The sequence below is a fragment of the Zea mays genome, chromosome 3 (genome assembly GCF_902167145.1).
Source record: "Zea mays cultivar B73 chromosome 3, Zm-B73-REFERENCE-NAM-5.0, whole genome shotgun sequence".
Taxonomy (NCBI): Eukaryota; Viridiplantae; Streptophyta; class Magnoliopsida; order Poales; family Poaceae; genus Zea; species Zea mays.
This window is the reverse complement of record NC_050098.1, coordinates 51,174,752-51,188,452: the sequence shown is the minus strand read 5'-3', so window position 1 is coordinate 51,188,452 and position 13,701 is coordinate 51,174,752. Positions and strand designations below refer to the sequence as shown.

At 43.8% G+C, this 13,701-nt stretch overlaps 1 protein-coding gene and 2 pseudogenes across 2 annotated transcripts; all 3 read left to right on the top strand.

The window, feature by feature from the left end:
- The first annotated feature begins 1,044 nt into the window (after positions 1-1,044).
- On the top strand, positions 1,045-6,015 carry LOC103650073 (uncharacterized; annotated as a pseudogene).
- A 580-nt stretch (positions 6,016-6,595) lies between these two features.
- LOC103650074 (CCR4-NOT transcription complex subunit 1 CAF1-binding domain pseudogene) lies at positions 6,596-7,574 on the top strand (annotated as a pseudogene). The gene is made up of 5 exons (NR_163428.1): positions 6,596-6,697; positions 6,779-6,924; positions 7,150-7,197; positions 7,326-7,454; positions 7,549-7,574. The product of NR_163428.1 is annotated as a CCR4-NOT transcription complex subunit 1 CAF1-binding domain pseudogene (transcript).
- Positions 7,575-7,889: 315 nt separating this feature from the next.
- LOC109944947 (uncharacterized) lies at positions 7,890-8,548 on the top strand. Its single transcript, XM_020550694.1, has 3 exons — positions 7,890-8,027; positions 8,116-8,209; positions 8,292-8,548. Exons 1-3 carry the CDS (start codon positions 7,917-7,919, stop codon positions 8,546-8,548), a joined length of 462 nt encoding a protein of 153 aa, XP_020406283.1. The 5' UTR covers positions 7,890-7,916.
- Positions 8,549-13,701: the final 5,153 nt, after the last annotated feature.

Here is a 13,701-nt window from a genome sequence, read left to right as displayed (position 1 = left end):
CTAGACGGGATACATGACTTGAGGATAAAGATGCAAAACCTCTACATAATGTAAAACTGGTATATCAGACGTGCTCACGGTCAAGAGCGGCTCAAACCCTCACATGAATAATTATGGAATTAAATTTAATCTGTCACGCATTGCATTGTGAGATTTATTCTTTATTATTGTCTATTATTAATTGGGTTGGTGTTTATTTATACCTATTAATTGCTAATAAAATTTTAACCAACAAAGTTAAAAGCAATGCTCAGCCTTAACCATTATCCTTAGCAAGCATTACACTACATGAGCTCCAACCGTAAGTGAGCTCATAACATTTTTCCCCACACTTGCTGGCGATGACCGTATGGGATCTCACCCTTGCTATAATCACATCAGGTCAAGAACAGATACCGCTGGAGGAGAATGAAGGATGCTATGAAGAGTTTGAAGAGGTCTAGGTCATCGTCTCCCAGTCAACTCTAGTTGTGGAGGATCGTGTCGTCATATGATGTATTATATTTATTTATTTTGTATAGGAATTGTATTAAGCAATAAAGATGTGATATTGTTTTTTGTACCATGAGTCATCATATGTGTGAGACATGATCCTGACACACATTTGAGATGCATCTAGATTTGTCCTTAATTCTGGGTGTGACACTCTTATTGTCAGCCGAGGTATTCGTTGGCTTGTTGATTCAATCGGTCATCTGATGTAGCCACTCTTTCACATGCTAGCATTACCACTGATATTTTAAAGTTAGTCATGGAGGAAGGCAGCAACAAATTGCCTTCATTTCATGCCACAAGTGATATGAAGAGATGCATGAGGAATTATGGGCATCTTTTGTGTACCCATAGGGCTAGCATTGGTGACACGACTTTATAGACGATATTGCTCCGGCAACTTCGTCGTTTTCCAATGGTGGTGCGTCGTCTTAGATTATGTGGTTCCTATGATTAATTCCTAATCCCCTAGAATATTAAATTGGGAAAACCTCGATGATGAATAGACTAATATACAAAGAGGTGTAGGTAGACCTACCTTCGTTGTTGTTCATGGCGGCGGCGATGCCGGCGGCGTGTTGCATCATAGACCTGCCTCTCCTGGTCCACCACCTCTCAGGTTGTTCTAGTGAGGTTGTTGATTGTCATCGTCGGTCAGCGGTGGATCTCCTCCTCCAGTAGCACCTGCAGGCGACTCGAATCTCATTCCCTTTGGGGTGATCACGGATCCTGACTCCATAGATTGCAGCTCCTCCAGTCACTACGCACGCCAAGGTGATGGGGACATGTGTGGATATCGATTAGGGTTTGTGGTCGAGCGATTAGCGCTATCTCAACTTGCTAGCCCCCTTAATCTATTTATATGGTGTCGTATTATTGGTTGCTTCAACCAACAGTTAGGATAGCCCCCCGATTAATGGTGTGGATGGACTGTTAGGATTAACTCTACCCTAGTTCTTGTTAACCATCTCATGTAGAGGACACACCCTAACAATCACCCCTTTGTTCTCTACATACCACTCAAACTTTTATGGATTCCTTCCCTCAAAAAGTTTACACATAGAGACCAATGTGTGATAATGACCAATTAAGTATCACCACACTCATTAACTACAATATACTCCCCTGCTTTAGAACGAAAATAATTTAATAGGTTGCAATTTGTAGCCCTTGTGATTCAATATCATAGGCACTCCCTTAACCCCATGCTGGTTGCATGCTATCTAAACACGTTGGGTGGCAGGCCCTATGTCACACCCGGTTTTAGAAGGCAAACCGAATGCGAACCATGTACGTGCCAGGATCAGCAATTCACGTACACAGCAGTTACATAACATGGACATCATCACACAGTGCTCAAATAGTATTAAAAAGGGGAATAATAGTTGATTACATCATATGTTTGAGACATCCACATAGTCTTTACAATAATCAAAGTGCGGAAAAGAAACGTAGATAAACGTGGCCTTCACAGGCAGGCGACTGGGGGTTGCCGCTAACCCACACCTAGAACTCATCATAATCTTGGAACTCCTAGTGGTCTCCTTCCATGGCTTCATCTTCTCTTGAGCAGTGGTTGCAATGCTGACAACCTGGGGATGGGGGGGTTTGGTGTGTAGAGCAAGGGTGAGTACACATCAACATACTCAGCAAGTATCCTGTTTGGCTGTAGTGGACTAGCTTTATGTGGGGATAAGTCAAGCAGTTGCTTTTAGTTGGTCAGATTTATTATTATTAGTAGAGAAAGCCAAGTTTTATAATTAACCCACGGTATTAACCCAAATGTACTCCTTTCCAAACGGAAGGAGCACCACTTACCATTACCAGAGTCAAAACCAGGAACCATCAATCTCATTGCCACCTGCAAACCAAACATCTCTGATCAAGTACCACTAATCACTGGAGCTCCCTTGGCCGCTCATAACCACGAGCACGGCTGATATATCAGTTTTCTAACACTCTACAGAGGTTGTGCACTTTACCCACAAGCCGTGACTCCCTTTCTGCCCGGAGAGAGCTACTCCCCATTAACCACTACCTAGGTGGCCCAGCAGGGTATCACTACGTAGCCTTTACAAAGATTCCCCGGGGCTGTAGCCGCCCGTTAGGTTTCCTAAGTGCACCGCACTCCTCCCCAAGGGGCGAACCCAAGCTTGGCAGAGCGAGCCGCATACACCGAGCCCCATTGATGGCACGACGGCTAAGCGAACTACACCCCGGATCCTCTATTTATTCAGCTAAGGGCACCCCATTCCACCCTCATGGTTGCACTGTTTTCCCGGGCGGTCATCCAACGAACAGGTCCTTACGGAGAGGCACTCGAGAAACTGCTCGAGCCCCCTTGAAGGCCACAAGTATAACATCATAATAAAAGAGGGGAAAATAGCGTATCATTGATATTTCTCATCATGTTTATTGATTAGAGTTGAGCAATAGAATAAAGCTAAACCATAATAATCCGACCCAAATAGGTAAACAAGGACATGGATAACAAAAGCTAGTCAATCCTTAGGTATAAGTGTGTAATGCAGGAGGTGAATTAAATAATGTATAGGACAGAGATAGGTCAAGGGACACTTGCCTCCACCAACCAACTGCTGCTCAGGGGCTTCTCCTGCGAGTTCTTCGGGCTCCTCAACCGGATCGTTCTCTATGCGAGCGCAAACATACATACATCCACACATTTAATACAAAAGAACAGTACACCATACAATAGAATGCAGTAAGTAAACAGACGTTCCACGCGGGCTCGCAACTACGGTTAAGAGAGAAAGAGAAAAAGATAGTCGAGAAACGATCACGCTACATTATTATAAATTAAACCACTCGCTCAACCGAAGGGCATTAGCTTGGATACTACGTTTAGTATAAAATATGGTCATGTTCCATGTTTTAATCGTTATAGATAGATAAAGATGAATGAAAGGGAGGGGTCGCATGGCGAGACGTACGACACAACACTTTAAATCGAATTAAGAAATCAACGACTCGTCGTGCGACCGAGCGCACAACGAGACACTTGCATTAATTATAAAGAGACGTTGAGCATCGCGCGGCGAAACGCACGACGACATACGTCAACAGAACTGAGTTTAAAGTGGAACGTCGCGTGACAGGACGCGCGACGTCACACATTAAACAACCTGAAATTAAAATGGATCGTCGTGCGACGAAGCGCGCGACGCAGCATATTGATAAATATAAATTAAAAGAATCGTCGCGCGATGAAGCGCATGACGCAGCACGCTAACTAACAGAGTTTGAAATTAATTAAAAACCAAGGATAATCACCGCGCGCGTGGGGTTGCGCACGCGGGAACACGTTAGGGGTAAACGGGAGAGCGCGAGGCCGCGCCGAGGCCACGCGAGCCACGCCGAGGGCCGGGACGCCGCGCGCAGGTGCCGAGGGCCTCGCGCAGGGGTCGGGGCCGCGCGCAGGGGGCAGCGCGCCGGGGGGGAGGGGCTGGGAACGCCGCGCTGGGGGGCCAGGCCGCCGCGCCGGGGGCAAGGCCGCCATGCCGGGGGGCCGAGGACCGCGCCGGAGGAAGCATGGGGCGGGCGGGCCACGCCGGGGGCCAGGGCAGGGCGAGCGCCGCCGCGCAGGGGGCCGGGGCGGGGCCGCTTCGCGCCGCCGCGGGGAGGGAGGGGCGGGGGCGAGCGCCGCGCCAGGGGGGAAGGGGAGGGGCAGGGGCGAGCGCCGCGGCGGGGGCCGAGGCGGGGGCGAGCGCCGCCGCGCAGGGGTCGGGGCTGGGCGAGCGCAGCCGCGCAGGGGGTCGGGGCGAGGCCACGCCGCGCCGCCGCGGGGAGGGAGGGGCGGGCCGCGTCGGGCAGGCCGCCGCGCGCAGGGCGAGCAGGGGTGAGCGCCACCACGGGCAGGGGCCACTACTAGAAATATGTTTATTTAAGACACACATTTTAAGACGGATATCAGTGTATTTTATAGAAGCGTCTTTTATCGTATGATGATGAGTAAGGTAAGACGGTTTGTTGGGGATCCGTCTTAAATAAAAGAAGTGTTTTGAGACAGTTACATCGTAAGAAATGTCTTATATTAATTTAAGACAGATTGTTATTGAAAACCGTCTCAAATAAAGATACCTTTTGAGTCATTAAGATTGCAAGAATTGTCTTAGATTTTGGTTAGTATATTAGACACTTCTGTATATGAAACCATCTCAAATAAAGATATTATTAGAGTCGTCTAGACTATAAGAATTGTCTTAAATTTTAGTGAGTATCTAGACACTTCTAAATATAAAACTGCCTTCGTATGATATTTCTAATAAGACGTATTGTAAAAAAATGTAGTAAATAGTGAATTTGGCTTAGTTTGGTGATATATATGATATAAAATTTAAAACTTATCTCTGCAACTTGATACATATATATAGTAAAATGGACCCACATGCGACCCGATCATTAACGTCACACAACAGACCTAAGTCATCATTTTACTTTATTTCATATCATTTATGTACCAAGGGGTTTAGGGTTAATTGTTGAATATTGTGAGTGAGATGTACCATTTTCTATAAGTGTGTCTACATTTTGTTCTTTATCTAAATATTCTTTTAATAGATGCACGAGGAAGATAGACTAATACAGAGGCATACACTACCACACATGTAGCTACGTATTGCCCCTGTGCTCCGTGTTGTTTCCTTCTCTGCGGCCTGCACTGTCGATGTGCGGCGCAAGCGCTGCTACCTCCTCTTGAACCCCTCCGTGCGCACAAGGATGCTCTGTCGCGCTGCCCCTAGGTGCTAACTCCCTCACCTGAATCGCTTAATTTTTCTCTCGCCTCCACCCAATCTCAGATCAAGTCCAAGCCGTTGGGGCCACTCTGATGACCCAGCCCCAAAATCCCTAATCGATCTTGATCAAAGCTCGTCGATTCCACCGGATTTGACCTCCCGCCGCATTTGAATTCCTCACAATTTCCACTTCCAGCTCGAACCTTCTAGAGGCATTGCGGCTCCAGCTCTACCCCTTTCCCCTAGTGTTTCGTGTTTGCCTCGGCGATGGGGGACACCCCAGCCGCCACCGGGGGAGGGACACCCTAGCCGCCACCGCGGCAGCGTCACCCGCTTGTTGCACGCAGAAATGGAAACGTGACGATGATGGCGCAGGCTGCGGCTGGTGGCAAAGATCGTGATGGTGTTGGCGGCGGTCGGGGAGGTGCATGGCAGGATGGAGCCCACTGCGGTGGAGCAGACGCTTCCGGTCGAGGCACGAGAGATGCTTACCACCGACTTCGAGGGGCCTGTGCGGCCCAAGATCTATTCTCGGGGAGGGGGTGCACGCGGTCGTCTAGGATCTCAGGCTCAACCATGACCAGGACCTAGCTATGGGGTTTCGCCATCCCAAGGCCTCCATCGCTGATAGGCTCATGCTTACTAAGCGCAAGGTTTTGTAAACTCTCTGTCATTTACACCCATTCTTGCGCAGTTTACTAGCCATTTTGGTATGAATTTTGGAGATCTTAACTGAGGTGATCGTTGCAATATGAGAATTCTTGTATGACCATTAGACTATATTAATTTATATGTCATGGCAATGTTGTTTGCATAGTGCATGTTATTGCTTTTGAATGATACGTTAGCGAATAATGATTCCACACTTGTGATGATTGTTGTATTGTTAAGCTTAATAAATTTGTTTTGATGATCTTGCTCTGTCTAGAAATCCCACATTATAGTAACCTTTTCATACAGCTAACCAATCATAATAATTCTGCATTTTGAATGCTTAGGACTACACTACTGGATATCGGTAAGCTTCAGCCTCATCAGAATTTTGGCCTTCCATTTTAGCAAATACTATCGGTGTACCCATTTTATTTGTAGTTTGTCTTCAAATTTTATTTCATGTAATATAAACACTGTCTATAATATTTTCAATCCTTTTTATGATCAACAATATATCCATCTCAAATATGGAAGCTAAGGCAAAGGAATTTAATGAGGTCATACAAGAACAGTATTATCCTTGGTTTGCACAATACATGGTCATGAAAAGGTATCATTCTCAATTACTGATTTTGTATAGATTTGTCTGACAATGCTGAGGTATACAAATCACTGCTCATCTTAACAGGGCAAGCATTGAACCAAATTTCCATGATTTGTATCTGAAGTTCTTTGATAAAGTAAACTCAAAATCCTTGAACAAGGAAATACTGAAAGCCACATATGAGAACTGCAAGGTTTTTGTTCTCTCCAATTCGTCTGCCCTGTTTTTATTTTTTGCTAGCCATTTTGTTTAAACTTGGATACTTTTGCTGCAGGTCTTGTTAAGATCAGACCTTATCAAATCTAGTTCCGAGGAGCGCTCCTTGCTAAAAACCTAGGCAGTTGGTTGGGAAAGTTCACCATTGGTAGGAATCAGGCACTAAGGGCTAAGGAGATTGATCCAAAATCTCTTATCGTGGAGGTACTGCTTCTCTGCATTAAACTCATTGGTAGTTGGAGACTTGGAGTTCCAAAAGCTCCCTTAGGCTGTCTAGATCCTTTATTTAGTATTGCTCTATATTATTTAATATGATATTTCTGTTTCACCTGTGTTTTTTGGTAAAATTTATGTGCTTCCTGAGGTGTACAATTCACTTCAATCGATTCAATTTGTCTGCTCATAATCTTTGGAGAATTTTTTCTTCAGGCATATGAGAAAGGATTGATGATTGTGGTCATACCATTCACTTCAAAGGTGTCCATTCCTGCTAACTTTTTTGTAAAATATTTCTCCAAAGATTACAATCTGATTAAACTAGCTTAAAGAAAATCCAATTATTAACTTGGGTGCATCATGAGTCATGACCATTGGCTGCTCTGCAGATCCTTGAACCTTGCCAGTCAAGTATCGCATATCGACCTCCAAATCCCTGGACCATGGGAATTCTAAGTCTACTTGCTGAAATTTATAATCTTCCAAACCTCAAGATGAATCTGAAATTTGATATTGAGGTCCTCAACATTCCTTTTTTTGATAGTTTCTTTATTGACTTTGTATCTGCCCTAGCTACCCATGGCCATGCTAAATGTTCTTTTGGGATTTCAGGTGCTATTTAAGAACCTTACTGTTGATATTCTAATGGAGTTGTCAGTTTTCTGGACATCTGACAATGATTACTCAAAGATAAACTAATGCCAACTACTACCTTGCTTTCTCGTTTGGAACATTTCTGTTTATTTACATTTGGAGTGGCTAGGGACCTATGGCACATGCAAATTTTGTTCAAAAGAAGTTTATTTGGAAGTATGTAAGCTTAAAATAAATATAAGACGATTGTTTTTAAATTTTCTGATGTGTCACATTACTGTTTATGTGCTATAATCCTACAATATGTCTATTAGTTGTTGTTGTTGGTAATTGAGCTTTACTTGTCCCGTGGTTGTCAAAGGGTTAATGTTACTAAATTCTTTCAAATGCCTAAATATTTGTTGCCAGCCCATGTATGCCACTGGTGTGGTACCTGGAAAGGTGATAAAATATGTAGTAGTTGTAAGAAAGCAAGATACTGTTCTGAGAAACATCAGGTATGTGTGTCAAACTTTAGCGTCCATGAATTGGTTTCTGACATGGACATATATTTTGGATTAATGGCTCTTAATTGCTGTTTCTCAGGCACTGCATTGGCGTACTGGTCATAAAAATGATTGCCTCCAGATAATAAGTTCTTCCGCTGCTTCAAATTCAGTTTTGCCAACTATTGGAAAAGGTGATTATGTATGGATTACTAAAGCTATTATACTCTTAACATTTGAATTGGGTTGTGATGACATTTTTTTCTCTACTTTCAGTTCCTGCTAACACTTCTTGGCCAGAATTTGAGATAAAAATAGACTATGAAGGTATATTTGATTCCAATAGTGGTGATGAGAATAACTCGAAGTTGTTGGTGATGCAAAGACATGGGAAACCTGATGCTATGATGCAGTCATGGATGGATCAATTTGAGGTTTTGGGTCCATTTTCTTTCAGAATAACCTCTGTTGGACTTCTGCTTATGCATCAATCATTATATTTATTTAATGCTGTCTGGGTAGGCCGATTCTGACAACAAATGTTGGACATCTTTTCAAGAGCGGGTCTCAAGAGCACCAAATCAAGTGTTGAGGTGATATTTCATTTCTTCCATGATTTCTCTTCTATTTTTACCATGTTTTGTAGTGGAACATATTTTTCATTGTCTTTTGGGGGGAAATGGCCCTATACTTGAATTGCATACTTATTCTAAAACAAAGAAATGTTGCCAATATTGCACATAACATGTGTGTTATGCAGGTATTGTCGAGAACCAAATGCCAAACGTAACATGTGTATTATGCAGGTATTGTCGAGAACCAAATGCTAAACCTCTCTGAGCGTTATCTTCTGGGTGTCCATCAAATGCTGATATCCCATCATGTAGCTACTGTAAAGATACATTATGCTATGAATTTCAGGTTGGCCAAAGTTCATAGAAAAGAGTATTAAGTATTAGTGGCATTGAGGAGATCAACTATAAAAATATATTTCATAAATGTATGAGTTGAAAATGATGTTCATCTATTATTGTAAATATTATTATTCTCTATAAGTTTGCCAAATTTAGGATAGTTTGACGTAGAGCAACTCAAAAACATTATATTTCAGGATGGGTCTATTTATTATTAACATCTTCTGTCTGATCACCATTGGAAGTAGATCTGGCTTGGGGTATAGTAGATTGAATACAGAGGTACATGGGGTGTACAATATATAGGCAAGGATCATCAAGTTTGACGTCGGCAACGTGGTCATGGTGACTGGCGGGAGGAACACCGGGCGTGTAGGAGTCATCAAGAACAGGGAGAAGCACAAGGGCAGCTTTGAGACCATCCACGTGCTGCTTGGAGCTTTTTGCTATGTCTAGTTTTCTCCTATTTGTTGTATAGGAAAACATAGAATAGAATTCAAATTTGGTGGTCGCAAAAGTGTGGAGACTTTAATTTATATAAAGTTAGGCTTAACATTAGTGCAAACAGTTGTATTTTAGTTTAGATTTAGAGTACACTTATGTATGCGTTGTTTGACAATGCTTATGATATATTGAATGATACTTATTTATATTATATTAATTATAATATTGTTCTATGTATATTTCTCTTTCAAATTATTATAACATGATATCTGAAAAAATGATTATAAATTGAAGAATGTACTGCCGTGTAAGTCATTTCGTTTAAATCTTAATAAGACGATTACCAAAATTTCTAATATCAGTCTCCTAAATAAGACGGTTTCTAAAATGTCCATTATTAGTCACCTAAATAAGATGGTTTTCCTATTGTAATCGTCTGTTATTGTAGGATATTCGAGACGGTTTGATAAATACTTTATGACTTTTAATGTTTGTATTCTCTACGGTTCTTTAGAAGCAGTGTCTTAAAAAAACCTAATTCAAGACGGTTTATCGGACGAAATGACTTAAACAAATACCTTTTTCAGACGGTTTATCGGACAAAATGACTTAAACAAATACCTTTTTCAGACGGTTATAAATTAAAAACTGTCTTATATAATATCTTTTAAGACGGTTTATAACCATCTTAAATGTGGGACATCTTTTGCGACTCCATCAAAATTGGACACTTCATAAGCGTCTTAATAACTGAAAATTAACCGTCTCATATAGCATGATCTGTAGTAGTGGGCGCGCGCGCAGGGGAGAAAGGGAGGGCGTGCGCAGGGGAGAAAAGGGGAGGGAGAGGAGAGAGAGGAAAGGGAAAGGGAGGGGGAAAACTTACCTCTGGGATCGAAATTCCGGCGATCTCGACTCCAAACCCTAGGGCACCACGAGGACGAGAGAGGGAGAGGTGGAAGAAGGAGAGGGAGGTTACTGCGCGGGAGAAATCAAATGAGCCAAACGGATCTGGGGGAGGGGGGCGCGCAGGGGGAGGGCAGGGGCGCCAGGGGCACGCGGGCCGGGCCGGGCCGGACCGGGCCGGGCTAGGTCACATCGCGGATCGAAACCCATGACACGCACGACCATTAAACGGACTCCAATCGCGAACTGAAATCTGAAACAGAACGAGACGAACATGCGACATCAGACAAAGAAATGCGCTTCGGCATGATGCAACACCCATGACACTTAGGTTTTGGTTTATACATGACACGGACACCTGTCACTATACTGGTTTGAAATTAGGAAGAAGGAGCGAAACAGGAAGAGAAAAGAGAGTAACGCCCGAATTTGGTGAGAGAAAAGAAGAAAAATTTCTACCACCAAATTCAGGGCGTTACAAACCTATCCCCCTTAAAAGAATCTCGCCCTCGAGATTCAGGGTTGGCTAGCAAAGAGCTCAGGATATTTAGCCATCAGATCATCTTCACGCTCCCAGGTTGCTTCTTCCTTAGAGTGGTGATTCCATCTGACTTTGCACATTCTGATGGTCTTCCTTCGGGTGACTCTGTCGGCAGTCTCGAGAATCTACGATGGTTTCTCTATGTAGGTCAAGTCCTCCTGGACTTCAAGACCCTCCACTGGCAACTGCTCTTCTGGCACACGCAGACATTTCTTCAATTGAGACATGTGAAAGACATCATGCACAGCAGACAAATTTTCTGGCAGACTGAGCTGATAGGCCACTTCTCCACGCCTTGCGAGAATCTGATACGGACCAATGTAGCAGGGTGCTAGCTTGCCTTTGACTCCGAATCTTCTGACTCCCCTGATCGGTGACACTTTTAGATAGACAAAATCTCCAACCTCGAAACTCAGTTCTCTTCTTCTTATGTCTGCATAGCTTCGCTGCCTTGATTGCGCTATCTTCAGATTCTCTCGAACCATCTTGATGTTTTCTTCGGCTTCAAGCAGAATGTCGGGCCCGAATACTTGCTTCTCTCCAGGCTGATCCCATTGCAACGGAGTTCTACAACTCCTTCCATAGAGCGCCTGAAATGGTGACATCTTCAAGCTGGCCTGGTAACTGTTGTTCTAGGAAAACTCTGCATAAGGCAATCTCTTATCCCATCCGAACTGATCTTGCAATGCACAGGCTCTCAACATGTCTTCAAGGATTTGATTGGTCCTTTCGGCCTGACCATCTGTCTGCGAATGATAGGTGGAACCGAAATTCAGATGTGTACCCAAGGCTTCATGCAGCTGCTGCCAGAAATGAGAGGTGAATTGCGTTCCTCTGTCTGACACTATCTTCTTTGGCACACCATGAAGACAAACGATCCGAGACATGTACAACTCTGCCAATACTGCACAGTTGTAGTTGGTCTTGACTGGTATGAAGTGGGCTGACTTGGTCAAGCGGTCCACTACTACCCAAATGGAATCGTAGCCGGCTCGAGTGCGAGGCAATCCGACAATAAAGTCCATAACGATTTCATTCCATTTCCACTGAGGAATTTGCAACGGTTGCAACAATCCAGCCGGTCTCTGGTGCTCTGCCTTAATCCGTCGACAACTATCACACATAGCCACATGCTCTGCGATTTCTCTCTTCATCCGTACCACCAGAATTTCTTCTTCAGATCCTGATACATCTTCTCACTACCAGGATGAATCGAATAAGCTGTCTCATGAGCTTCCTTGAGAATCAATTCCCGAATAGACTGGACATTGGGAACACACAAGCGGTCTTTGAACTATATCACACCTTCTGCATCTTTCCGAAAATCTTTGCCTCTGCCATCTAGGATCAGTCGCCAGATCTCACTGATCTTCTCATCATTCTTCTGTGCTTCTTTGATTTTCCGCTCCAAGGTAGGTTCCAACTCAATTGTGACTCCTCGCGCGTTGTTCAGAAATCCGAGACTCAACCTGTCAAACTCTTTGGCCAATTCATAAGGCATCGGACGAGCGACCATCAAATTGACTTGACTCTTCCTGCTCAAAGCATCTGCTACTATGTTCGCTTTGCTTGGATGGTAATGAATCACCAATTCATAGTCTTTGATCAACTCTAACCATCTTCGTTGCCTCATATTCAGCTCTGACTGAGTGAATATATACTTTAGACTCTTGTGGTCTGTGTAAACATCACATTTCTGCCCATACAGATAGTGCCTCCATGTCTTCAGTGCGTGAACCACTGCTGCCAACTCTAGGTCATGGATTGGGTAATTCTTCTCATGAACTTTCAGCTGTCGGGACGAGTAAGCCACAACTCTTCCCTCTTGCATCAACACACATCCCAAGCCAGTGTAACAAGCATCGCAATACACCGAGAAGGGCTTGTGCACATCAGGCAAGACTAAGACATGTGATGTAGTCAACTTCTCTTTCAGCGCTTCAAAGGCCTCTTGACATTTCTGGGTCCACTTGAACTCAACCTTGTTGCCTAGCAAAGCTGTCATTGGTTTCGCAATCTTCGAAAACCCTTCAATGAATCGCCGATAATATCCGGTCATTCCAATGAAGCTCTTGATTCCTCGAGCATCTGTTGGCGCTTTCCAGTTCATAATGTCTGCCACTTTCTTCGGATCCACAGTCAATCCTTCTTTGTTGATTATATGACCCAAGAACAGGACTTCACTGATCCAGAACTCGCACTTGCTTAACTTTGCATACAACTGGTGCTCTCGCAATCTCTGCAATACCATCCTCAAATGATCTGCATGCTCCTCTTCGCTTTGAGAATAAATCAAAATGTCATCAATAAATACCACCACAAACTTATCAAGATAATCCATGAATACACTGTTCATCAAGTTCATAAAGAAGGCTGGTGCATTGGTTAGACCGAAAGACATCACAGTGAACTCATACAGCCCATACTTGGTAATGAATGTCGTCTTCGGAATGTCTGAAGGTCGAATCCTGAGTTGATGATAACCTGACCTCAGATCTATCTTTGAGAACACGCTGACTCCTCTCAACTGGTCGAACAAGTCTTCTATTCTGGGCAAGGGGTACTTGTTCTTGATGGTGACCTCATTCAGAGCTCGATAATCGATACACATCCTTCTGGTGCCATCTTTCTTCTCCACAAATAGGACAGGGGCGGCCCAAGACGAGGTGCTTGGCCAGATGTAACCTTTCTCTGACAGCTCATCGATCTGCTTCTTAAGTTCAACCAACTCAGGTCCTGATATTCTGTAAGCTCTCTTAAAGATAGGGGCGGTGCCAGGAAGAAGCTCTATGGCAAATTCAACTTTCCGCTCCGGTGGCATACCTGGTAAGTCCTTTGGAAACACATCTGGGAACTCAGACACCACCTTGATACTCTCAAT